Source organism: Crinia signifera, chromosome 5, assembly GCF_055691185.1.
Source record: "Crinia signifera chromosome 5, ASM5569118v1, whole genome shotgun sequence".
Lineage (NCBI taxonomy): Eukaryota > Metazoa > Chordata > Amphibia > Anura > Myobatrachidae > Crinia > Crinia signifera.
In genome coordinates this window covers 317,150,105-317,177,998 of record NC_139221.1, presented here as the reverse complement: position 1 = coordinate 317,177,998, position 27,894 = coordinate 317,150,105, and the positions used below count along the sequence as shown (strand labels likewise).

The 27,894-nt window shown below is 45.8% G+C and overlaps 1 protein-coding gene across 2 annotated transcripts; it reads right to left on the bottom strand.

Moving 5' to 3' along the window:
* Positions 1-30: 30 nt before the first annotated feature.
* TMEM71 (transmembrane protein 71) lies at positions 31-25,743 on the bottom strand. Of its 2 annotated transcripts, none has more exons than XM_083186419.1 (11): positions 25,102-25,743; positions 19,778-19,847; positions 15,003-15,063; positions 13,502-13,705; positions 12,034-12,182; positions 11,326-11,466; positions 10,727-10,870; positions 8,221-8,343; positions 6,820-6,883; positions 1,566-1,617; positions 31-756 (listed from the first exon to the last, which is right to left on the bottom strand). In XM_083186419.1, the coding sequence occupies exons 2-11, from the start codon at positions 19,821-19,823 to the stop codon at positions 748-750; spliced, it is 993 nt and encodes a 330-aa protein (XP_083042545.1). In that variant the 5' UTR covers positions 19,824-19,847; positions 25,102-25,743; the 3' UTR covers positions 31-747. The 2 variants fall into 2 exon arrangements, with proteins under 2 accessions (XP_083042545.1, XP_083042546.1); XM_083186420.1 differs by having other exon boundaries at positions 10,727-10,867.
* Between the last annotated feature and the right edge of the window lie 2,151 nt (positions 25,744-27,894).

The window sequence follows — 27,894 nt, the reverse complement described above, 5'->3', positions numbered from 1 at the left end:
CTCCCTGGCCGTGTGGGATTTCACCGTCCGGCAGGAGCCGGAGTGTGTGAAACCGGCCTATGGGTGGTTAGTCAATAGGACAGATTTATTAAGCCTGCTGAAGTGATAAAGAGGCCAGTGATAATGCAGCAGTCATCCGGCTCCTGTCCTTTTCAAACCCAACCTGCAACTTGACAGTTAGGAGCTGATTGGCTGGTGTTTAATCACTTCCCAGGCTTAATACATCTGCCTCAGGGGTAGATGTATGAATCAGTGATAAGGAAGGAGAAGTGATCAAGTTCCTGGTACGTTATCACAGTCACTTTTTAAACCCAGCCTGTAACTTAACAGTCAGGAGCTGATTGGCCTGTGATAAATTACCAGGCACTTTATCACTTCTCCCTTATCACTGCTTCATACATCTACCCGTCACACCAACCGCTGCCAAACATTTGAGTTTTGGACTGTGCTGTGCCCACCTCAGCCACTGCAACTGGTACCATGAGGTTTTTTGTTCTATAAAGGCACTTCTAAATTGTACAATATCACCCTGTGATCTAGGTTTAGATTCTCAGCGGATTTTTCTCACTGTCGTCCTAGGCGGAGAAGATCATTTTTGACACCGGTGCAAGTTTGGCCCATTGTGGCCGGAAACAAGACCAGGGATTTATTTGAACACTTTAAATAGATCACATTCAGAATACTGCCCACTGCTGTGGTTGGAGCTAATCAGGAGTCTATGGTCAGGAATTCAGGACGGGATCTTTTTCAGGTGACCTGTAAATAAAATCGAAATAAAGTTATCCAGGAACAATATGCATGAAAAACTCTATTGTATAAATCAAGGCTGAAGAAAGATAATCGGCCCATTGGGCCTCATTCAAAGCTGGTTCAAACAGAAATCTAAATTGCAGTGCAAAAATAAAGCAGTCAGTATTTACCTTGCACAGAAACAAAATAACTAATCCCAAACCTAACTCTCTCTCTCTCTGTACATGTTACATCTGCCTCACCTGCAGTGCAGCATGGTTTTGCAGCCTTGCTAACGCGTCTGAACCGGGCCCTATGTCTGCACTGCTATAAAGCTAATAGATTAATTTAAAGCCAGGGTTGCCTACCCTCCCGGAATGGGGCTGGGAGGCTCCCGAAAACCGAGATCCCCTCCCGGATACCGGCGAGGCCCCCAGCATCTCCCCCGCGGCAGTGTTAATTTCTCATGATTCGCGGCTTTTCAAAGTGCTGCTGACAGTCTCCTCTCCAGTCTTCTGGAGACTTAAAAGTAGGCGACCCCGATTAAAGCCCACAATTATTTATTTTTACCAAGAGATATCCTGGAGCCGTATAATGACAACACTGCAGACACTGCTGGTCCGTTACTTATGTACTATGTATTTTGCTGTCTCTATCCTGCATGTGCCAAGACACTGGTTTGCAGGCCATTAACAATTGGTTCCACAGCAGCTTGAGCTACAGGTAGTCTGCCATCTGCTGTAGACTAATGAAACCTATTATTATTATTATTAATAATAATAATTCCATAATGCTGCATCACACCCTCCATTCTGTACAGTACATACATTACTTACCCTCCTGCGGCTGCACAGATAATCGCTGGAACTTGATTGTGGAAATACAAACCTTTAAATAACAAAGTTGATTATTGCTCAAGATAAATCTAGTTGTGTAAAGCAGGACTGGTTGTACTGTACTGCGTGTGACAGTGTCTGGCTGTAGGAGGAACGTGCACCAGGACTGATTGTACTGTACTGCGTGTGACAGTGTCTATGGCTGTAGGAGGAATGTGCACAAGGACTGATTGTACTGTGTGGGACAGTGTCTATGGCTGTAGGAGGAACGTGCATAAGGACTGATTGTACTGTACTGCGTGTGACAGTGTCTATGGCTGTAGGAGGAATGTGCACAAGGACTGATTGTACTGCACTGTGTGTGACAGTGTCTATGGCTGTAGGAGGAACGTGCACCAGGACTGATTGTACTGTACTGCGTGTGACAGTGTCTATGGCTGTAGGAGGAACGTGCACCAGGACTGATTGTACTGTACTGCGTGTGACAATGTCTATGGCTGTAGGAGGAACGTGCACCAGGACTGATTGTACTGTACTGCGTGTGACAGTGTCTATGGCTGTAGGAGGAACGTGCACCAGGACTGATTGTACTGTACTGCGTGTGACAGTGTCTATGGCTGTAGGAGGAACGTGCACAAGGACTGATTGTACTGTACTGCGTGTGACAGTGTCTATGGCTGTAGGAGGAACGTGCATAAGGACTGATTGTACTGTACTGCCTGTGACAGTGTCTATGGCTGTAGGAGGAACATGCACAAGGACTGATTGTACTGTACTGCGTGTGACAGTGTCTATGGCTGTAGGAGGAATGTGCACCAGGACTGATTGTACTGTACTGCGTGTGACAGTGTCTATGGCTGTAGGAGGAAGGTGCACAAGGACTGATTGTACTGTTCTGCGTGTGACAGTGTCTATGGCTGTAGGAGGAACGTGCACAAGGACTGATTGTACTGTACTGCATGTGGCGGTGTCTATGGCTGTAGGAGGAATGTGCACCAGGACTGATTGTACTGTACTGTGTGTGACAGTGTCTATGGCTATAGGAGGAACGTGCACCAGGACTGATTGTACTGTACTGTGTGTGACAGTGTCTATGGCTGTAGGAGGAACGTGCACCAGGACTGATTGTACTGTACTGCGTGTGACAGTGTCTATGGCTGTAGGAGGAAGGTGCACAAGGACTGATTGTACTGTTCTGCTTGTGACAGTGTCTATGGCTGTAGGAGGAACGTGCACAAGGACTGATTGTACTGTACTGCATGTGGCGGTGTCTATGGCTGTAGGAGGAATGTGCACAAGGACTGATTGTACTGTACTGCGTGTGACAGTGTCTATGGCTGTAGGAGGAACGTGCACCATGACTGATTGTACTGTACTGCACGTGGCGGTGTCTATGGCTGTAGGAGGAACGTGCACCAGGACTGATTGTACTGTACTGCATGTGGCGGTGTCTATGGCTGTAGGAGGAACGTGCACCAGGACTGATTGTACTGTACTGCGTGTGACAGTGTCTATGGCTGTAGGAGGAACGTGCACCAGGACTGATTGTACTGTACTGCGTGTGACAGTGTCTATGGCTGTAGGAGGAACATGCACCAGGACTGATTGCACTGTACTGCGTGTGACAGTGTCTATGGCTGTAGGAGGAACGTGCACCAGGACTGATTGTACTGTACTGCGTGTGACAGTGTCTATGGCTGTAGGAGGAACGTGCACCAGGACTGATTGTACTGTACTGCGTGTGACAGTGTCTATGGCTATAGGAGGAACGTGCACAAGGACTGATTGTACTGTACTGCGTGTGACAGTGTCTATGGCTGTAGGAGGAACGTGCACCAGGACTGATTGTACTGTACTGCGTGTGACAGTGTCTATGGCTGTAGGAGGAACATGCACCAGGACTGATTGCACTGTACTGCGTGTGACAGTGTCTATGGCTGTAGGAGGAACGTGCACCAGGACTGATTGTACTGTACTGTGTGTGACAGTGTCTATGGCTGTAGGAGGAACGTGCACCAGGACTGATTGTACTGTACTGCGTGTGACAGTGTCTATGGCTATAGGAGGAACGTGCACAAGGACTGATTGTACTGTACTGTGTGTGACAGTGTCTATGGCTGTAGGAGGAACGTGCACAAGGACTGATTGTACTGTACTGCGTGTGACAGTGTCTATGGCTGTAGGAGGAACGTGCACCAGGACTGATTGTACTGTACTGCGTGTGACAGTGTCTATGGCTGTAGGAGGAACATGCACCAGGACTGATTGCACTGTACTGCGTGTGACAGTGTCTATGGCTGTAGGAGGAACGTGCACCAGGACTGATTGTACTGTACTGTGTGTGACAGTGTCTATGGCTGTAGGAGGAACGTGCACCAGGACTGATTGTACTGTACTGCGTGTGACAGTGTCTATGGCTATAGGAGGAACGTGCACAAGGACTGATTGTACTGTACTGTGTGTGACAGTGTCTATGGCTGTAGGAGGAACGTGCACAAGGACTGATTGTACTGTACTGCGTGTGACAGTGTCTATGGCTGTAGGAGGAACGTGCACAAGGACTGATTGTACTGTACTGCGTGTGACAGTGTCTATGGCTATAGGAGGAACGTGCACCAGGACTGATTGTACTGTACTGTGTGTGACAGTGTCTATGGCTATAGGAGGAACGTGCACAAGGACTGATTGTACTGTACTGTGTGTGACAGTGTCTATGGCTGTAGGAGGAACGTGCACAAGGACTGATTGTACTGTACTGCGTGTGACAGTGTCTATGGCTGTAGGAGGAACGTGCATAAGGACTGATTGTACTGTACTGCGTGTGACAGTGTCTATGGCTGTTGGAGGAACGTGCACAAGGACTGATTGTACTGTACTGCGTGTGACAGTGTCTATGGCTGTAGGAGGAACGTGCACAAGGACTGATTGTACTGTACTGCGTGTGACAGTGTCTATGGCTGTAGGAGGAACGTGCACAAGGACTGATTGTATTGTACTGTGTGTGACAGTCTATGGCTGTAGGAGGAACGTGCACCAGGACTGATTGTACTGTGTGTGACAGTGTCTATGGCTGTAGGAGGAAAGTGCTCAAGGACTGATTGTACTGTGTGGGACAGTGTCTATGGCTGTAGGAGGAACGTGCACAAGGACTGATTGTACTGTACTGCGTGTGACAGTGTCTATGGCTGTAGGAGGAACGTGCACAAGGACTGATTGTACTGTACTGCATGTGACAGTGTCTATGGCTGTAGGAGGAACGTGCATAAGGACTGATTGTACTGTACTGCGTGTGACAGTGTCTATGGCTGTAGGAGGAACGTGCATAAGGACTGATTGTACTGTACTGCATGTGACAGTGTCTATGGCTGTAGGAGGAACGTGCATAAGGACTGATTGTACTGTACTGCGTGTGACAGTGTCTATGGCTGTAGGAGGAACGTGCACAAGGACTGATTTACTGTACTGCGTGTGACAGTGTCTATGGCTGTAGGAGGAACGTGCACAAGGACTGATTGTACTGTACTGCGTGTGACAGTGTCTATGGCTGTAGGAGGAACGTGCACAAGGACTGATTGTACTGTACTGCGTGTGACAGTGTCTATGGCTGTAGGAGGAACGTGCACAAGGACTGATTGTACTGTACTGCATGTGACAGTGTCTATGGCTGTAGGAGGAACGTGCATAAGGACTGATTGTACTGTACTGCGTGTGACAGTGTCTATGGCTGTAGGAGGAACGTGCATAAGGACTGATTGTACTGTACTGCGTGTGACAGTGTCTATGGCTGTAGGAGGAACGTGCACAAGGACTGATTGTACTGTACTGCATGTGACAGTGTCTATGGCTGTAGGAGGAACGTGCACAAGGACTGATTTACTGTACTGCGTGTGACAGTGTCTATGGCTGTAGGAGGAACGTGCACAAGGACTGATTGTACTGTACTGCGTGTGACAGTGTCTATGGCTGTAGGAGGAACGTGCACAAGGACTGATTGTACTGTACTGCGTGTGACAGTGTCTATGGCTGTAGGAGGAACGTGCATAAGGACTGATTGTACTGTACTGCGTGTGACAGTGTCTATGGCTGTAGGAGGAACGTGCATAAGGACTGATTGTACTGTACTGCGTGTGACAGTGTCTATGGCTGTAGGAGGAACGTGCACAAGGACTGATTTACTGTACTGCGTGTGACAGTGTCTATGGCTGTAGGAGGAACGTGCACAAGGACTGATTTACTGTACTGCGTGTGACAGTGTCTATGGCTGTAGGAGGAACGTGCACAAGGACTGATTGTATTGTACTGCGTGTGACAGTGTCTATGGCTGTAGGAGGAACGTGCATAAGGACTGATTGTACTGTACTGCGTGTGACAGTGTCTATGGCTATAGGAGGAACGTGCACTAGGACTGATAGTACTGTACTGCGTGTGACAGTGTCTATGGCTATAGGAGGAACGTGCACAATCAGTGACAATATGGACACACCGCTGCTAACAAAGTAGCTTGGGTGTGGGCCTAAGGCACCGGCAGATCATATTTGGCCCCACCTTATTTGGTATCTGGTCGAAAAAGTTCAATATGGTTTACATCAACATTTTTACATCAACGGTCCACACAAGCAAAAAATCGATATGTCAATGGTTGACACAGATAAAGGTCAACACATTTTCATGATTTTTTTTTAAATGACTTGTTCTTACTTCATAATCCCAGTGGGTATAGAGGGAAAATATAATTGTATGCCGAGCGCAGCATGGCACCGTGCCCGCTGTATGGCGAGCGCAGCGATGGTATGCGGTACACTAATACAGTGTTAATGTCGACATATGTTGGCATAGACAAAAAACCGTGAAAACTTTCACTTGTTTCAACCTTTTTCACAAGTCAACATATTGACTGATAACCTAGACACTGTCGGCCTAATGATCCACACCCCCTTATGTCACTGCCAACTTTGCCACCTTAATGGTGAACGCCAACCCTTAACTTCAAAGGTAACTATAACTGTGACGTCACCCGTAACCCTAAATCCCTAAGGGGATTAGTATTAGGCTGCGCAGGGGTGGGGTTAGGCTCCGCAAGGGTGGGGTTAGGGTTAGGCTGCGGGAGAGGAGGGTTAGGCAAAGGCATGTGGGGAGTAAGGTGTCGGTATTCTGAACGCCGGCCTCCTAAACCCCACCCATCCGTATGTATCCCATATTAACATAAGTGCATCAAATGCATTTAAAAAATATACGGCGCACGATTGTCACTTACCACGCCAAGAAGATAACGAGGAGGCAGAACAACAATATAACAAGATGACTCTTATCTGCCGCACCTGAAAAAAAACAACACATGGAATATACCCTGTATGTATTACAATGTTACTGGATATCTGAAAGATGTCAGACACCAAGGGGACATTTAAAAGGGCAAATATGCGGTTATTTTTAATTTGGGGCTAAATTTGCAGAGCTCCTGCACCCTATGTCTAATCATTGCATAGATACATGAATGTAATTTTGCCGGCAGGTATTCTGTATCGGGGACTAGGTGTACGCAGTCTTGGCAAGAGTCACTTAGGCCTACGGTATATTGCACAATTAGCCAGTGTTGGACTGTGCCACTGGCCCCTCCCACTCCTTACATCACAGCATAGTTACCTCTCCTCCTGCATTCTGCAGGAGACTCCCTGACATAGCAGCAATCTCCCTCTCTCCCTCATTAGTCTAGTAATCTCCCTCATGTCACCCAGCCCACATTACACTGTTACATCATAGTTACCTCTCCTCCTGCATTCTGCAGGAGACTCCCTGACATAGCAGCAATCTCCCTCTCTCCCTCATTAGTCTAGTAATCTCCCTCATGTCACTTAGCCCACATTACACTGTTACATCATAGTTACCTCCCCTCCTGCATTCTGCAGGAGACTCCCTGACACAGCAGCAATCTCCCTCTCTCCATTATTAGTCTAGCAATCTCCCTCATGTCACCTAGCCCACATTACACTGTTACATCATAGTTACCTCCCTCCCCTGCATTCTGCAGGAGACTCCCTGACACAGCAGCAATCTCCCTCTCTCCATTATTAGTCTAGCAATCTCCCTCATGTCACCTATCCTACATTACACTGTTACATCATAGCTACCTCCCCTCCTGCATTCTGCAGGAGACTCCCTGACATATCAGCAATCTCCCTCTCTCCCTCATTAGTCTAGCAATCTCCCTCATGTCACCTAGCCCACATTACACTGTTACATTTTTGGGGGAAAAGGAATGAAGGACAGATTCATTTACATTCAATTATCAGCACCATTTCCCAACACTTTACCAAGTATAGTAGCTCTTACTAACTGCTTTGGGGCTCATCTACATTTGGATAGAAGTTATTGTAAAAGATTCCTCTCATATGTAGCAGCACACACTCACGCTTCTAGGTGCCAGGTCACAATGTCTTTTCACAATCTCTCCATATATGGAACTAGACACGCCCTTTGGGAGCATCACACACCCCCTCAATGGGCCACTATGCAAAATTATACTACCAACTATAATCTCCCTAAACTAGTTTTCAAAAGTAGGCAAGTACGCATCACAGCTCCTAACCCGAGTATAGACAGCGAAGTGTAAGTTATACGCGGAGTAATACAGCTATGGGGGTGGACACACACGTACCAACTTCTGCAGAATCCGCTTGTACAGTTCCAGCTGGGTATAGAGGATGTGAGCAGATCTGGTTTAGGTTTCTCTTGTGTGTCTGGGTGCAGTTTGTTATATCATATGATATTGCACAGACCCCTGTGAAATGACATGAACAGAATGTGTATTAGTATCATTTTCCAAACAATGAACGCATAGAATCACTTCTACAATATTATACACCTCTATCCGCAGGTGGATGCAAAATGCAGGATTTCATTGCCATCATTTAATTAATCAAATAATATTAAGTATCCTCGGAATGCATTTAGCAGATACCCACAGTTTTTTACTAGCTAAAGCACTTGGCTTTGGTAAAATAATACCATCTACAGATAGCCCATGTCTACTTTCATCAAAAAGTCCTGGGAGAGGGATTCATAGGATCCCTTCCTATCGCTCACCACTAGCGCATGCATAGTTACCATGGAGAAATTAAGGGATAACATGATTCCTTTACCTCTGACCCCTGCAGGGACAGACTCCTATTGGAGCCCCCGTCACTGCAGGTGTATCTTAGTGTATTCATTTGTTATTGACACAAAAAGGGGTGATTAGAGATTATAATTTATGTGTCTCGCTGAAAATTTCGGGGGTGTGGCCTAATTAAAGGGGCGTGGCCTATATGCCCCCTTTAATTAGGCCCCCATTTTGACGCTATGGGGGCATGACCCAGAGGCTCTGTGAGCCTCTAGCCATGCCCCCAGCCCCCTGGCTGCAGGAATAGACGCTGTGCGCATGCGCACAGTGTTTATTCCCTGCTGCTCAGCAGCCGACGGGGGACTCCCAACAGCCCCCCCCCCCTCGCCGCGGGACACTGCCGGCCGCGGGAGGGACGCGGGAATGTCCCTGAAAACCGGGACATTCCCGCGGTAATCGGGACTGTTGGGAGGTATGAATTATGGCCATAGATTCAGGCTTAACGTTTGGATTAGGCATTAGTGAATTAACTGAGGAAACTTTGTGAAATTTGCGGAGTGAGAAAATGTATTTCCATAGCTGTAAAACTGCAGGACAGGCGGCACAGAACATGAATAATGGATTTCCCCTAATGCTAACCAGATAGAGTCTAATGTTGTTGTGCTTGCGTTCCAACACATTTGCTTCTTATGTTGTTATACAGGAGCACAATTAAATAACATAATGTGAATTCCATTAGCCAAGAGATATTGCGGAATATAATACCTGCAGGAAGCCCAGTAGTTATTTATTCACTGAAACCAGAGCCGCGTGGTAATGTCTGTACAGTCAAATACATTTTCTGGCAAGAAGAGTACCTGTGTTGTATAAGCATGTTTCTTAACTCTTTGAGTGCCAACATCTCTGTGAGCGATGCGCAAAATATCCGCTAAAAATGCCGGCGTCGCTCACATTTGTTATAAAAATTCAAGTAAAAAATGTGTAAAAAAAAAAGATTATGGGTGAGATTTAATAGGATGAGAGATTCAGAAAGTGAGAGATTTGGTGAGAAATCTCCAGGTTTTTTTTTAAGCGGCAATCATTTACACTGCAAAATCAAACTGATTTTGCAGTGTAAATGATTGCCGCTTTAAAAAACCTGGAGATTTCTCACCAAATCTCTCACTTTCTGAATCTCTCATCCTATTACATTTCACCCATTATTTCCTATATAAGGTAATCATTACAGGTCATTATAGATTAATAAAAATGTTTGCTTGGCAATTGTTCGCACTTCTTTTGACAAATTCCTTTGGCACTCAAAGGGTTAAAGGAGAAGTCCAGCTTTGTGGATGGAGAATATTTATCTGGTGCGTCTTTCCAGGTAAGCTTGCTGTTAGCGATATACAGGGGGTCGGACTGAGTTCTAGGCCCTTATTGTACTTGCCTCGCTACCCTGCGTGTTTGTGCAAGGGAGCAACGGCGAGCATCTGCGCATTTATGCGCATGTGCTGACGCTTGGCGCGAGCCGGCACCGCAAACCGGGTGTTCGCCATCCCGTTCGCACATAGCAGTACACATTCCCCGAGAATGGCAGAGATGGATTGCACCAAGGGCCTTATTCTGGTTCACTCCTTCTGGCAAATTCCTTTTTATATGGACAAAACCATGTGCACTGCAGGTGGGGTAGATGTTACTTGTGCAGAGAGAGTAAGATTTGGGTGGGGTTTTTTACTTCAACAGTTGATGAACTCTCCCTGTGAACCTGCTGGGTGACCTGGAACATGTGACCTTCTGAGTGGTCTGGAAACTGTGACAGTTATTTGCAACCACCCACTATGCAGAGAATTTGCGAACTTCGCTAATAAAGTGGTGAAAAGGGGTAAACGGTTCCGCCCAGTAAAAGCGAGTTTGCTTTATTATTCTGGTCTAATATTATTTATTGTACCTGTGCGAGAAGACGTTACCTACACTGCCTATGGTATAAGCATTGCCAACATTCTTTCGGTCAGTCTATGACATCATTATTTCCTCCTGATGTCATCATATGTATAGTACTGTGAAAGATGTCATAAGCTCGTACCCTGAGCCGTGTGCTGGGATGATGCAGAAGAGAGATGCTGAGCTGACGTTTCGGCACAGTGCCCCGACTCTGCTGTCCGGCGAGGAGGAGAACCGTGGAGTTGACTCACAGCGTTGTTTCCTGTGGTAACCATACCGCCATCTTCTGCCATACAAAACAAAACCACAACAAAGGAATAAATGTTCATTATAATATATATATATATATATATATATATATATATAGATATTAGAAGCACAACTTTCTGTGGCACAGAACAATTAACGGGCCTAATTCAGGCCTAATGCCTGCAAATTACTGTTTGGGGCTTTTCATCAATCCTTACCCTGTGCTGGACGCCCCCCCCCCCCCCCCCCGCATTCTAAAACTGGGTGTTGTAACTCTGTGATTATTCGCAGAACTACAACTCAAGCTGAATTAGGCCCAATGTCATAGAGAGCATTTACTTAGATGTACTAAGCCTTGGAGAGTGGCAAAGTGAAAAGAGATAAAGTACCAGCCAATCACCTTCTAACTGCCACAGACAGGCCGGAATCGGACACTTTATCTCTGAGTCTTAATACATAACCCCCATAATAAGAGATCTCTCAGGCTCCTACCATTGCTTGTGTGTAGAGAATATCTGACAGACAGAAGCTGTGCGGATCGCTTTGGCGTGGGCTCTGAGTCCGCTGTCTCTGGGACGGTTCTCGGACACAGACTCGCAATGGTGATTGCTGCGTTCCCAAGATCAGCGCTTTCTGCAGAAGATAAAATAGAAACGGTGCAACATAAAGCAATTGCAGCATCATAGGAAATTTCTGTCACAATATCACAGCATGTTGGCATTTTATAATACATTCTAGAAAGGTGGAAACTGTACAGTTCTAGCTTTCTGCAGTCACTATTTCAGCACTTCCATCAGGATACGGTCATTGGGTCTATAGCAAGTTGGTTGACAATCATTAAGTCGACATGGGCCAAGGTCGACATGGATCTAGGTGGACATGGGTCTAGGTTGACATGGGTCTAGGTTGACAGGTCATTAGGTCGACAGTGTCTAGGTCGACAGTCAAAAGGTCGACGTGGGGTTGATCATTGTTTTTTGAGCCAACATGTGCCGACAGGCGGTATTTAATTTAGATTTCAGTTTGAACACATGCCACCCAAATCTAACTCTCTCTGCACATATTACATCTGCCCCACCTGCAGTGCAGCATGGTTTTGACCATTAAAGAAGGCGTTTGCTTTTGCAAACCAACCTGAATCACCCCTTATGTGCCCGCACTTGCGATCTCTGCTGTATATATGAGCCAGAAATAAATCACCTGAACGAGTATTGTAGGGCGTCTTTGGAACAAGTGGTTCGCAGTCACCGATGTCATCTTCAAGGAGAGACGGACAATCCTCCGGCTTCTCCCTGCTCTGCAGATCCAGGGATCTCTGTGCATGTGGTTTACGTCTCTTCCGAAAAATCCTGCAAATAAGAGAGTATTATAGGAATATTGTAGGACTTCCCGTTCCCTAGTATCTCTGTTTAGTGGAATAGGGTACATTTAGGGGCTGATTCAGACATATTCACTTTACGTATGTGTATATGCCATGTAGTGCATGGTGTGTTTTGACTTTATGGGTGACAATTAATAGAATGCGATTTCTTTGCACTTTCAAATTTGCCCATTATTGCACTTTTTTAAATCAAATTTTTTGCTGCAAATTCGCATATTTAATTCCGGGAAAAAAGTGCGATTAAGTGCGATAATGTGCGATTTTTAGGCATGAAAATGTGCGAATTTTGTGTTTATAAAAAAAAAAACGGCATAACCAGCCCCATGCTCATTAAACCGGACCTGGTTCCAAAAATACGGGGACAAAAAGCATAGGGGTCCCCCGTATTTCTGAAACCAGCCCCGGACTCTTGGACCGCTGCTGGTTCCAAAAATACGGGGGACAAAAAATCTGGGGGTCCCACGTATTTTAAAACCAGCACCGGGCTCCAACAGCCCGCGGTGTCATGCCACAGCCGGGGGACACTTTTTACATAAGGTCCCCCGGCCAAAACATGAGCTGACCAGCCTTGGACGGGGTACCTGGAGGGGTGGAGACCCACTCAATAAAGGGGTCCCCCCCAGGCTTCACCCATCCAGGGCTGAAGCCCGGGGCTGTCACCGGCATCCGTGGCCAGTGGACGCTGGCCTGATAGGGTTAAATCTCACATACCTAACATTGCTTTATGCAGGAGAACTACAAGTTCCAGCAGACCTGCCCCGCATGCTGGGACTTGGAGAACCACAAGTCCCAGCATGCGGGGCATTAATGGGCCCAATGGGACTTGTAGTCCACCTGTAAAAAAAATGTTAAAATAAAACACACACACACACAGAAAAGTATAACTTTATTACACACACAAACACACACCTCACTTTTACACCAATATACTCACCAATCCAGGGTCCAGCGCTGGTCTGTCTGCAGCATAGCCGGCTCACCCTGCACTGACAGTGGGGTGAACCGGCCTTCTCCGGCGCAGCTATCACCTTCTGTAACACTGTCCCAGCGCTACAGAGGTTGATAGCGTCTTGGGCTTATGCGTCTCCATGGAGACGCATAGCTCAGCCAATCAGGGCTGGTGAATGGAGATATTCTCTGTGTATATCTGTCCATTAGCCTATGGCACAGCAATATAGCCTACTCTATGTAATAATATCTATTTGGTATAATAAATAAAGAATACCTCCTAGATTCCTGGGAGTTGGCACCGCATAGTAAAGCTCTGATGCCGCTGCAGCTGGTTACCTTACAACGTTCTCCTTGTAGGACACCTTATATTGTGTGGGAGTGATGGAAATGTTCCCCAAATCATCAAAGCAGAAGCTGTCTTCATCTACTGTGTAGTAGCCGTTAGCGAGCAGACGAGGGCTGTGCCGGCAAGGACTTATGGTTCCAGCTTGCGGATCCAGGTAGGGGTTCCGGTCCATACTCAGCAATCCGAACGTATTTCTGGGGAGAGAACACATGAAAACTCTCAACGAATGATGTATCATAAGCTACTTACAAGACAACCTGGGTGTCTCCTTATCAGACATTGGGGCAGACAGGCTCGGACTGGCCCGGCGGGGGACCGGGGGATTCCCCGGTAGGTCCCGCTGATTTTTACCCCACCCAGTCCCCCGCCGGGCGTGTGGAGCAAGCTGAGCCGCTGCCAGAAGCTGGCGCGGGAGGGGGAGGCAGCGGATAGGCCCGAGTGAGGGAACTGGGAGGAGCCCAGAGCAGCAGCAGCAGCATGACAGGACGCCCGCTGTGTCATGACGTCATGCGCTGGGCCCGCCTACATAGTGATGTCATACGTCAGACACGCCCCGGTGGGCCCCTGCCCTCCCAGTCCGACGCTGGGGGCAGATGTACTAAGCCTTGTGTAGAGATAAAATAGCTGCAAATCACCTACCTGCCACGTTATAGGAGTTCTGGGATAATGGGTCAACAATGTCTAGGTCAGTGTCGGCCACTTTTGTCGACAGTGACAGAAGGTCGACACATGCTTAAGGTCAACATGTACATGGTGAACGCTCAAAAAGACAACACAGGTTTTTCATGGCCCGGATACTGTTATGGGCTGTGTTAGAAAAAGGACAGTCAGGAGCTGGTTGGCGGGCACTGTGAAACAGATGGATTAAGCAGGGTTGCCTACCCTCGGAAATCGGGTCCCCCTCCTCGCCCTCCGGAAATGGGGGCAACCCTCCTGGAGAGCTGTCTGACTCCTGTGACCCCCCTTGGGTCCATGGGTCAAATTACGTGAATCTCATCATTTAAGCCCCACCCACTGCAGTGCAATGCCTGAAATACCGCCATCATACGGCGGGGGCGTGGCTAAATGGCGCAAACGCTCTGGCCATGCCCATAAGAAAGTCTCCCTCCTGTGGCTTCACCCACGCACCACCCCTTTTTCACTCCCGGCATTGGCCCGCCCCTCTGCCTCTCCCGGAGAGGGCAGCCAGCAAGTTGGCAAGTATGGAATTAAGCCCGAAGAAGTGATAAAGTGGAAGGTGATAACACAGCAGCCAATCTGCCACTAACTGTAATTTTTCAAACCCAGTCTGTAACATGACTGTTAGGAGCTGGTTCATTATCACCCGCGTCTTTCTCCAGGCTTGAAAAATGACTTTCTCTTGGGTCTATAACACTGGCTACCGGACATAGCACATTAGGATTGTTGCTCTCTCACCCTCTCTTACCCTCCCGCCCTCTCTCTCTCTTCACTTTATATTGTGTCAGATCTCAGCATTCAGCTCATACTCACCCCGAGAAATGTCCAAAGAGCCTGGAAGGCAGCCTCGCCAGCTCCTGGAAAAGTGATGAATCTGTGAGGGGGGAAAACGGAGAGAAAATGCCAGAATGAAACAAAATAAAACATCAAATGGCCATGTACACAAATGTAGGTATGGGTAAGTACACACGCAGGCCACTTACAGTAAGCATCCTGTCCTTCTGTAATATTTAAAAAAAATATAATTTTTTTTCATATGATTTTTGTTTGTTCGGTGGCGTAACTAGAAATGATTGCGCAACCCCCCCTGCCAAAAAAACGGGTTTCAAGCTTGTTGCCAGGGGTTTTGTGCTCGTTACCAAGGATTACATGCTTGTTGCTAGGAGATTTGTGCTCGATACCAGGGAGTACATGCTTGTTGCCAGGGGTTTTGTGCTCGTTACCAGGGACTACATGCTTGTTGCTAGGGGATTTGTGCTCGATACCAGGGAGTACATGCTTGTTGCCAGGGGTTTTGTGCTCGTTACCAGGGATTACATGCTTGGGTACTTCCTCCTTTTTTGCGGCCACCTCTCATCCAGATCTGGCTGTACGAGACGCAGAGAAACTGGGGAATTCTCTATATTTGGCTTGGACAAAGATTTTTCTGATCTTCCTAAATTCCGCCGTCATTTATCCGCTAGTTTTAAGACTTTAAAAGTATTTAAATGCTCTGCGTTACAAGAGGTTTATTTTAAATTAATTTTATACATAGACCCTTAGGGCCAAATGGAATAGGATGTAAGAATCAGAAAGTGAGAGATTTTGGGAGAGTTTTTTTAGAGGCAATCATTTACATGTCAAAATCAACCTGGTTTTTCAGTGTAAAATGGGAAAGCTTTCCGAAATTCTCAAAAGTTCTGATTCTCACACCCCATTACATTTGGTGCACAACGGCAGCATATAATTCAGGGAAAACATGCTCATTTCTCTAGGTGTTGTTGCTGTTGCAGTGGTGACAGGCAGTCTGTTCACAGCAGGGAATCCGGCACTGGTTTTGTGCTCACAGTCTGTGATGTCTGAGTGGGGCGTGGCAGCACCTGCTATATAAACCTTCCTCTCAGGCTAGGCAGGAGCTGCAGAATCCTAGTCAGATAGCCAGTCAGCCTTGTCCTGTGCCTAGTTAGTTTCTAGCAATTTTGCATTGTATGTTGATTACAGTAATAGAGGTCTTGGCGTTTGCGTCTTTGCGCCTTGATCCAGACCTAGCCGTAATCAGGAGTTGTGACTGTAACTGCTGGGTCCCTGTACCACCTTGTGGATCCAGCTAGGTTGCTGTTACACTCCCTCATTTCCTGTGTTACCTCTCTCACTGTGCAGCACTCACTGGTGGCAGCTAGCTAAACCTGTGTGCTGCAGATGACCTCAGGTCCTGATATCTTACCCTTTCTCAGTGCAGAGCCCACTGGTGTCAGCTTAGTGGCAGCTAGCTGAACCCATGTACTGCAAGCGAGGGGTACAGGTTTAGGATATTTTCCTATGGTCTTCTTCATCTCTGACCAAGGAATCTATAGGCCTCCCTCTGTAGTACCCTGTTGGGATTGGGGTTGCCTATAGCAACAAGTACATTCACGTGTCGAAGCATTACCAAGCTCCACTATAGGTATCTCTCCTGTTACCGGAGAGATACTTATTCTCTGATACTGGGAGATGCTCTATCCGTTGGGCTCTCATCCTTCCAGCCCCTACCTGTGCCTGTGAGTTCCCCCAGTATTCTCTGTGTGTATGCTCCCATTCTGTTTTAGTGTTAGTACTTGTTCACTTCTGATGTTTGCACTGTTCCTATGTCTCTGTGAGTCTGCCTAGCACTGCCCCTGTGTCTCCGTCCGTGGTCCTCTCCACGGTATCTAGTTTGTGCACTCCCAGGTGCATTCATACTGCCAAGTGGCATAACACAGTGCTGACATTTCGCCTGGGTGAAAAATCCAGAATATGTGAAAAACCACGTGGATCAGCGAAATTGGTACAAATTCAAGTGGTTTTTGGTGAATTCGTGTCCGTTTTCACCCAAATATTTCTTCTTTAATTCCAGTTCTTACTCTTAGGGGGTAAGTTTACTAAATCTTTTAAAAATTTAAAGATTGATGTTGCCCATAGCAACCAATCATATTCTGGCTATCCGTTATGTATTGCATCCTAGAAATGTACATAATTTCATTGGTTTCTATTGGCAACATCACCTCTTTTGATTTGTAGATGCTTAAGGGGGTATTCAACTGTGGCCTTTTTTGGGGGCATTTTCTAGTCATTTTTCTGCTGATTTTTTAAAAGTCAAAACTGCATTGGTGAAAAATTGTGGAAAATGACCGCAGCTTCAACGAAAACAGGTGGATCAGCAAGTAATTCACAGATCTACGATCTACCCATTTTAATTGAATAGGTTGAATGTAAACTCAACCGAAAATTGGCAAAAAGTGTCTTTTTTTTCCGACTGTCAAAAAATGTACACCTAATTGAATACCAAAGCATTCAGACCGCAAAACTGGCTTTGACCAGGTATTTTAAAATGTTTCTAAAAAGGGTCTGCCAGCTAAAACCCCTTTCACACCGCATGTCTTGAAATGGTTTTCCAATGCAGTTTTTGTTACTTCACAACAACCCATAGAAAACAGTGGATAAAAAAACCCGGGTCTGAAACGGGTAGGACCCTGCTTTATTATCGTTTAGAAATACCAGTTCAATATAACTGGTAAATTCACTCTGCACCTTTCAGACTGCACAAATTGCCGTTTTAAAACGGTAAAAAAAAAACAGCAAAATAACGGTTAAAAAGTGCGGTCTGAAAGGGGTATAAGTAAATTTACCCAATACTTTCACAATAGCAAAGATAATTATTATTTGAAAATGGATTAAAACATCTACCCCTTCAGTCAGTGAAATTCAAACAGATCTGTTTGAAAACTATCTACATCTATAGTAAGGCCAACTTTAACTTAAAAGGGGGGTACAGCATTTCTATAAAAAATGTGAACCTTATATCAAAACACTTCTGATGGTGGTTCAGACCGAAATCACAAAGGTTTTTATTGATTACATGGTGAAAAAATATATAGGACTGTCCCCTAGGGGTCAGAACTGGGGGCGCTAAGTCACGAGTGGGCTTGACCTGCAGCTGCTCAGTAACTGGGGTAGTTAGTCCCGTAAAAGATAGAAGATTGGAATAAGAATTTGAACAGCGCAATAGCTTTGAGAATCGATATGAAAATTTATTAATCACAATAAATAAAAATAATTAAACAACGGTACAGTTAAAAAAGACTGTGATATAAAAAACAACAATGGAAAAGGGTATAAAATGTGGGGGTCCCCCTGCATAGGGATGGGGTAGGAGAGTCCGTTCCTATATTTCCCTTGGTCTGAAAGAATGAAAACTGAATATAGTTACCACCCTAAAAGGGTATAGACTGTCCTCGTCCGAGTGTCCACTTTATCGGCCCAAGATGGCACAAATCACCGATGGTGGGATGTAAATAAGTTGCTCGGATGCTCCAAGGATGGGTATTCAGTAGATGTATTACCAGCACTGGTCTTTTTGGTGGAGACACGATGAGAACAATGTCCCAGGTGGTATTTTGTATATCCAAGGGATGGTTCGGACTACAATCCAGAGTAGTGGAAATAAAAGCAGGGGGTGCAGATGGGTACCCCAGTAGCTCCTGACGCGTTTCGCCACTCCAGGTGGCTTTATCAAAGGTGGGTAGCTAGGTCTGTGTGTTTAGGTCTTATATACCCCATAGTGAGGGTCACATGATTCGTTAGTCACAGCTGTACCACAATCATACATGTTATAATATTTATAAAAACATACAATTGAACAGGAGGCAAAACCTAAGATGTATTTTCATATAATACAGACAGTAAAGACAGCAGAAATGGTGTTGTTATTAAGTGTTTGGGCCCATATATAGCGGAGCCTCAGTTTCGTTTTCACAGATGTAATAACACTAATGGTATTCAGCAGCTGTGTGCTGCTGATTTGAGTCTCCGTTATTATGGGAACCTGGTGTATGGGGCGGCTAATACGTTGTGTCCGGCGTCTCTGTTGCTTTTATTTCCACTACTCTGGATTGTAGTCCGAACCATCCCTTGGATATACAAAATACCACCTGGGACATTGTTCTCATCGTGTCTCCACCAAAAAGACCAGTGCTGGTAATACATCTACTGAATACCCATCCTTGGAGCATCCGAGCAACTTATTTACATCCCACCATCGGTGATTTGTGCCATCTTGGGCCGATAAAGTGGACACTCGGACGAGGACAGTCTATACCCTTTTAGGGTGGTAACTATATTCAGTTTTCATTCATTCAGACCAAGGGAAATATATGAACGGACTCTCCTACCCCATCCCTATGCAGGGGGACCCCCATATTTTATACCCTTTTCCATTGTTGTTTTTTTATATCACAGTCTTTTTTAACTGTACCGTTGTTTAATTATTTTTATTTATTGTGATTAATAAATTTTCATATCGATTCTCAAAGCTATTGCGCTGTTCAAATTCTTTTTCCAATTGATTACATGGTACCTGCAATTCCAATTTAGTAGACAGTGGTGGCTACGTGGAATAGCCTCCCATCAGAGGTAGTAGAGGCAAATACAGTAGAGCAATTTAAACATGCTTGAATAGGCATATTGATTGATAATGTCTGAATAGGGATAACTTGAAAAACTCAACGGCCGTTACAGTGCTCCACCGGAAGCAAGCAGGTGATTTGCATGGAACATCATAAGAATATTTATTACCATAGAAACTCCACACTTACATTTTCTTTTCATTGGTGTCGATGTCATGAGAGTCTCTTCGGCCATCTTGAAAATATTTGTTTACAATATCTGTGTGGAAAAAAATAATCATATTAACATTGGAATCTGTCTGGAATATATTATATATATTGGCTCTGGGTAAGAGAGCTTTAAGTTTTGTCTTTCTTATATTTTAAGGATTTTGGCTCTGGTCCCTTCCCATCATGCCAAGACATCAACAGTGATTGGCTGCTGCATAATGAGCACCTCCCCTTTAGACTGTCTGTGCTGCTGATCTGCAGAGAATTGCTGCTTCTATCTTTCCTTGTACGTTATACAACTATCAGTCTCGCTGGACTCTAATACAGGCTCGAACCACTTGTAGAAATTCCTTTCCTATCTGAGCACTTGTCCTGCGCCTGATTTAGCTCTGTACTTATTTAATCTTAGTTTCATATTATCAGCTGGGCATAGTTACACACATACTACAGCGACAATGACATGAAGAGGACACTGGGGCTGTTTCGTGGTTAAAAACTGTATAAAACACAGGAAACAGAAATTCCTCTTCACTATTCCTAGTAAAATCAGCTTTCTCTTGCTTCTCTCTCAGGCTGCACACACATTGGTTAGCAATCATTACCAGGATTAGAACCTGTGACTTCTCTCACTGGAGGCAGACACCCTACTGATAGAGCTCATTGCTCCTGCACAGTAATGGAAGAAAAGAAAACCAATCTAGATCGGTTTGGAGCGCCTGCCAGGGGTGGTTTAATCAGAACAGCGGCTGCTTATGGGAGTAGTCAGCTCCCAGATACAAGAAAAAACAGTAAATAAATTGGAGCAGCGCTGAATTTACAATGTAAAATTATTTATTACATACACTAATAAAAACATTAATTAGACAGTAAAAAAATGAACCAATTGGTGCAAAAAGAATATTGGATGGACCCAATAATTTTAGTCACCGGTATTGGGATGGTGTTTTGAAACCTGCTCTGATCCTGGGGAAAAAGGGGGAGAGTCCTTATTGGCCACTTGGTGGTATCCTGATGTTGTTATCACGGACTGCAACCGATGGCATGGGTGGAATTAGCCGATCGGGAGTCCCACTACTGCGAGTGTTCAGGTATCCAACGATGTTTGTGGCTGAAGACTTCCGAGATGGTAGGTTTCCGATCAGATGATTAAGCAGGTGGGACAGTCCTTAATGAAAAGGGTTGAGGTCCTTGGGGCAATATGGGTCCAAACCAGGGGCGGATCCAGGATAAAATGACAGGGGGGGCACCATCATAAAAAAGGGTTTGGGTGGGGGAGGGGCGGTGTTAGTGGTGCTAGTGTACATGCTAAGAGAGCGGCAGGAGAGGGTGGGAATGGAATTAAAAATAGGCCCTGGCATTTAAAGTACGCAGGCCCACCATGGCGACAAAAGTGAAGGATGTAGTTGTGCGCGCGCCAAAGGCGCGCTCCGGAAAAGGGTGTGTGGCCACTCAACAGGGGGCGTGTCAACACCATATACAACTTCTACACATTATGCAACAAAATACTAGACCCCATTATACTTGCCCCTTACACATGATGCCAAATGGAATGAGCCAAAATTGACATAATGCCACATGGATTGAGCCAAAATTCAAATAATGCCACATGGATTGTGTCAAAATTCACATAATGCCACATGGATTGAGCCAAAATTTACATAATAACACACACGGATTGAGCCAAAATTCACATAATGCCAAATGGATTGTGTCAAAATTCACATAATGCCACACGGATTGAGCCAAATGCATAAAATGCCATACGGATTGAGCCAAAATTCACATAATGCCACATGGATTGAGCCAAAATTCACATAATGCCACACGGATTGAGCCAAAATTCACCTAATGCCACACGTATTGGGAAAAAATTCACATAATGCCACATGGATTGAACCAAAATTCCCATAATGCCACATGGATTGAGCCAAAATTCACATAATGCCACACGGATTGAGACAAAATTCACATAATGCCACATGGATTGAGCCAGAATTCACATAATGCCACACAGATTAAGCCAAAATTCACAATACACTTCATAAACAGGGACATTGTCCACCAAAGGCTCGCATTAAACATTTACACCATAATGTCCATTACACGTTAAGTTACACGCCATTATGTCCATTATGTGTTATGCCAAACACCATAATGCCTATTAAAAATTATGCTACATAAGTGCTGCTTCTCTACATGCTCATTGCCAGAGGTTCCATGCTCGTTGCCATGTGGGATTACATGCTCATTGCCAAGGGGGAATACATGCTCGTGGTAAATGGGGGACAGCCGCCGCCAGGCAGAAGTGATAGCCACTGACAGTGGCAGAGCCTGGCTGTATTCAGAGCACTGCAGGTCCCGGCTATTTGAAATAATACCCCTTTCACACCAGAAAATGCATTCCCAGGTTGGCCCCTTTTACACCAGCCTAGTCCCTGCATTTTCTGGTGTGAGGGGGAGAGAAAACCACCCCTCCCCCCTTTAACCAGTTATCTCATTTAAACTGGCTATATCTTCAGAACCAACTGACCCATTTACATGAGACAAGTATTATAGTGAAGAACTTTTGCTCGGGCTTTGAATGATTTTGGTCCAGTGAAACTGGAACGTTTGGTTCCAGAGTAATCTGCCCTCAAAGAACATGAACAGCTATGAAATTACATTTCAAAAATAAAAAAAATCGGTTTACACGCAATATCTCTGGAACCGATTGACCGATTTGGACCAGCCTGATATCATATTGAAGGCCCAGCGATTTGGAATTGAATAAATTCAACCACAAGCTTCTGTGATGCCAGGGCGGGAACTGGCAGCCATCGGAACCGGGTGGGGGTCGGAATTGACGGGTCCCATATTATCCTATGGGGAAAAAACGTTACAGGTTTGCCAGGCGATATCTCCGGTTCCCGGGGGGCTAGAGACACGGGGCTGGGCTCATTGGATAGCCCTGGTCCTCAGCTACAAAATAAATAACAGGGGGGGCACGTGCCCAGGTGCCCCCCCTGAATCCGCCACTGGTCCAAACCAATGTATCACCAACGCGTGAAGCAGTCAGTAGGCACTGCGAAACGCGTTAGTGATACATTGGTTTGGACCCATATTGCCCCAAGGACCTCAACCCTTTTCATTAAGGACTGTCCCACCTGCTTAATCATCTGATCGGAAACCTACCATCTCGGAAGTCTTCAGCCACAAACATCGTTGGATACCTGACCACTCGCAGTAGTGGGACTCCCGATCGGCTAATTCCACCCATGCCATCGGTTGCAGTCCGTGATAACAACATCAGGATACCACCAAGTGACCAATAAGGACTCTCCCCCCTTTTCCCCAGGATCAGAGCAGGTTTCAAAACACCATCCCAATACCGGTGACTATAATTATTGGGTCCATCCAATATTCTTTTTGCACCAATTGGTTCATTTTTTAATGTCTAATTAATGTTTTTATTAGTGTATGTAATAAATAATTTTACATTGTAAATTCAGCGCTGCTCCAATTTATTTATTGTTTTCTCCTGCACAGTAAGTATGCAGATTCTGATTATGTATAAGTGCTAGTTCAAGATCATTACTATTCAGCAGAGCTATGTTGTGTACTAACTTCATATGACTAGAACTCACAGGCTTTCTATGCAAGAGTAAATAGCTCCATCAGTAAGGTGTCTGCTTCTAGTGCAACAGGTCATGAGTTCTAATACAGGGTGTGACGCTTGCAAAAATATGTCTATAATAAAGAGAATGTGATGTAAATTATCCTGCTAGGGTAGGAGTCAGTAACAGAAGTGATATCACTGGCATTCAATTAACATGCAGGGTGCCCCCTTGAGAGCAGGAGCCGGCGGGCAGATGACTCAATTGCCTCCAAGAGTTACACCTCCGCTAGCAGCCCCTATAAGTTTCTATAGGGTCTGCTATTTGTGGTATTTACTGAGCTTCTGCATAGATGTATCAATAAGCGATCAGAAGCAGTGTCATTATTGCCTTTATATACCATAACCAGTAGATAGTATACGCCTGCTGATTCTGTGGCTGTTGGAGAACAGTAGATGCTCTGTGCAGTGATACTGTATCTACAGCAGTTACTGAAGTTATTCCGAGTGGCCGCGGCTGGTTTAACACTTGAGATTCCCCCAGATGTTTGGAATTTCTGCTATGTGCGCGCTGTTTGAAGAATAACACAAAGCCTGACGAGCGGACACTATACACCGCAAGTGATTTAACACAACTTCCAGTGAATATATTTTCCAATCACCTTTAATTGTGTTTGGTTTGTATTTTGTGTAATGCATAAAGTAACTGATATGATGTATTATTATTATTATCATTATTAAAATCATCTTTATAGTTTAAAGAGTTATAGAACAGTCTGAACTCTGAGGTTTTTTAACTGAATTTTACAAAACTAAAATTACTTGAAATGTATCACAATATTTACAGAGATATAACAATTCATATTCTACACTAAGGGTCCCCAAACACAGGATCGCATGTCAGCAGCAAAATGCAGGATTCTCATTGGGGTTTCCGTACATATATGTACATATGCCGTGTGACAGCCGGGCAGAGAGCGGTCAGCAGCCCGACTGTACTCAGGGCAGGTCCGTGGCTATTTCAAATCTCGTGCCGGCACGCAAGCCTACTGTAGTTCGCGGACCGGCAGCCAATCAGGAGCCACCATTGCCACTCCTGATTGGCTGCCAGACCGTGGCCCCTGTGGAAAGGGGATAAAATACCCCCTGGCAATGAGCATTTCAAGCCCCTGTGGCAACAAGCATGTAATCCCCCTTGGCAACGAGCATGAAACCCCCTTGGCATCGAGCATGAAACCCCTGGTGGTGGGGGCGGCGGTGGTATGCCCTGGGGGGGGGGGGGGGGGTGCTGGCGGCGGCAGAATGCCCGGGGGGGAGTGGCCGGCTCACCTGCTGTTGCTGGGAATGGAAGGTGGGAGCCTGGGAGGTGCTGCGCGCGCATGTGCAACAGCCCTCCCGCGGCCATTTTGGAGATGGGAAAAGTGCCGCTGCCCACGGCCCAGCTAGCCCATGGGGGAGCGCGGCCGGCCCCTTTTAATGACCTTTGGGCTGGCCCACCAGGAAATGGCCCGGTTTCCCGGGGGGGCCAATCCGCCCCTGAGTACAGTAGATCGTACAGACTGCTTTGGGGCCCATCTACATGACTGTTAGTCATTGTACTGTATGTCGCAGTACACGTCCGCGCCTCTAGGTGTCGCCTTCATAACCTCCATCTGACATGACATGATTTTTCAAAAGTAGGCAAGTATGATGTTAACAAACTATTACTTACCAGTCATATACATATGGCAATTTCCAAAGGGTAATTCCCGGGAGAATGCTGCTGTTCTGGTATCAGGTGGATTGTGGGGGTAGCTGCTGATTCTTCTTTGGTTGCTGTGGTCTCCAGAAAACCAGTAGTTCCTTATAGTGAGGTACCAGCAGTGTCCGCTGTTACTGGCCAGTGTAGCAATGCACTGCATGCAGTAGAAAGCTCAGTACATCCCATGGAAGCACAGAACAGTACTGTCCCACAAGTGTTACTGTGTACCGTGATCACTACCCCTGTGATGTCTGAGTGCTTTGCAGTCCTGGGAAGGGCTCTTCACTTTTCAACCCTCTTGTTTCCTTTCAAAAATAGTCTGAGCAGTCAGTGGCTGTCAGACGGAATGAGGTCACGTTTCCTGTTGCATTACAGCTCCGATGAGTGGCATTCATGGGGATAGACAATGCAGATTAGCTGCAGAAACAGATGGAGATGTACAGTACGCTGGAAGTCGCATAAGGTGCTTAAACTGCAACAGAACTGTCTGCAAAGGAGACATACGGAGCAAAACTGGGACAAATAGTTATTGTTTATTTCTACTGTATAGTGCTGCGAGCAGGGCCCTCCTACCGCTCTGTTTGTTATTAGTCTAGATTTATTATTATTCAATTGGAAAGCACAATGGAATATGCTGGAGATGTGCAAATATATTTAATGTATAAATATTTCTAAATGTTTATTTCTTTCATGATAAATGTCATATACAGTATATTTTACTATATAGGTAGTATCCCTTATTCAGAAATCTGTTATCCAAATTATTTCAAAAACTATAGTTTCCAGAAAATAATTTTTCTTTTGCTATAAGCACTGCTGGAGACATCTGTAACTGGCACTGCTGGAGACATCTGTAACTGGCACGGCTGGAGACATCTGTAGCTGGCACTACTAGGGACATCTGTAACGGGCACTACTGGGGACATCTGTAACTGGCACTGCTGGAGACATCTGTAACTGGCACTACTGGGGACATCTGTAACTGGCACTACTGGAGAAATCTGTAACTGGCACTGCTGGAGACATCTGTAACTGGCACTGCTGGAGACATCTGTAGCTGGCACTACTGGGGACATCTGTAACGGGCACTACTGGGGACATCTGTAACTGGCACTGCTGGAGACATCTGTAACTGGCACTACTGGGGACATCTGTAACTGGAACTACTGGAGAAATCTGTAACTGGCACTGCTGGAGAATCTGTAACTGGCACTACTGGGGACATATGTAACTGGCACTACTGGAGACATCTGTAACTGACACTACTGGGTACATCTAACTGGCACTACTGGAGACATCTGTAACTGGCACTGCTGGAGACATCTGTAACTAGCACTACTGGGGACATCTGTAACGGGCACTACTGAGGACATCTGTAACTGGCACTGCTGGAGACATCTGTAACTGGCACTACTGGGGACATCTGTAACTGGCACTACTGGATAAATCTGTAACTGGTACTGCTGGAGACATCTGTAACTGGCAAAACTGCGAACATCTAACTGGCACTACTGGAGACAGCTGTAACTGGCACTACTGGGGACATCTGTAACTGGCACTACTGGAGACATTTGTAACTAGCACTACTGGAGACATCTGTAACTGGCACTACTAGGGACATCTGTAACAGGCACTGCTGGGGGCATCTGTAACTGGCACTACTGGGGATATCTGTAACTGGCACTACTGGGGACATCTGTAACTGACACTACTGGGGACATCTGTAACTGGCACTACTGATGACATGATATGTAACTGGCATTAATGGGGTCATCTGTTATTAGCACTACTGGGGACATCTGCAACTGGCACTACTGGGGACATCTGTAACTGGCACTGCTGGGGACATCTGTTACTGACACTGCTGGGGACATCTGTAACTGGCACTACTGGGGACATGATATGTAACTGGCACTAATAGGGTCATTTGTAAATAGCACTACTGGGGACATCTGTAACTGGCACTACTGGGGACATCTGTAACTGGCACTACTGGAGACATCTGCAACTGGCACTACTGGGGACATCTGTAACTGGCACTACTGGGGAAATCTGTAACTGGCAATGCTGGGGACATCTGTAACTGACACTACTGGGTACATCTGTTACTGGCACTACTGGGGACATGATATGTAACTGACACTAATGGGGTCATCTGTAATTAGCACTACTGGGGACATCTGTAACTGGCACTACTGGGGACATCTGTAACTGGCACTACTGGAGACATCTGCAACTGTCACTACTGGGGACATCTGTAACTGGCACTACTTTTTTTTTTTATTAACAGTTTCTTATATAGCGCAGCGCTTTACAGAGCATAGTTATGAGCAAACACATAACAAATTACATTACAAGACAGTTTAGGACAAGTACATGGTTAATACGGATAGTTGCATCAGGGGACAGGACACTGAAGCAATTATCAGGGTGGCAGTGGTTTATATATTCTAAGAAAGGCACATGAGGAGAGATGTCCCCTGGCACTACTGGGGACATCTGTAACTGGCACTGCTGGGGACATCTGTAACTGGCACTACTGGGGACATATGTAACTGGCACTGCTGGGGACATCTGTAACTGGCACTACTAGGGACATCTGTAACTGGCACTGCTGGGGGCATCTGCAACTGGCACTACTGGGGACATCTGTAACTGGCACTACTGGGGACATCTGTAACTGGCACTACTGGAGACATCTGCAACTGGCACTACTGGGGACATCTGTAACTGGCACTACTGGTGACATCTGTAACTGGCACT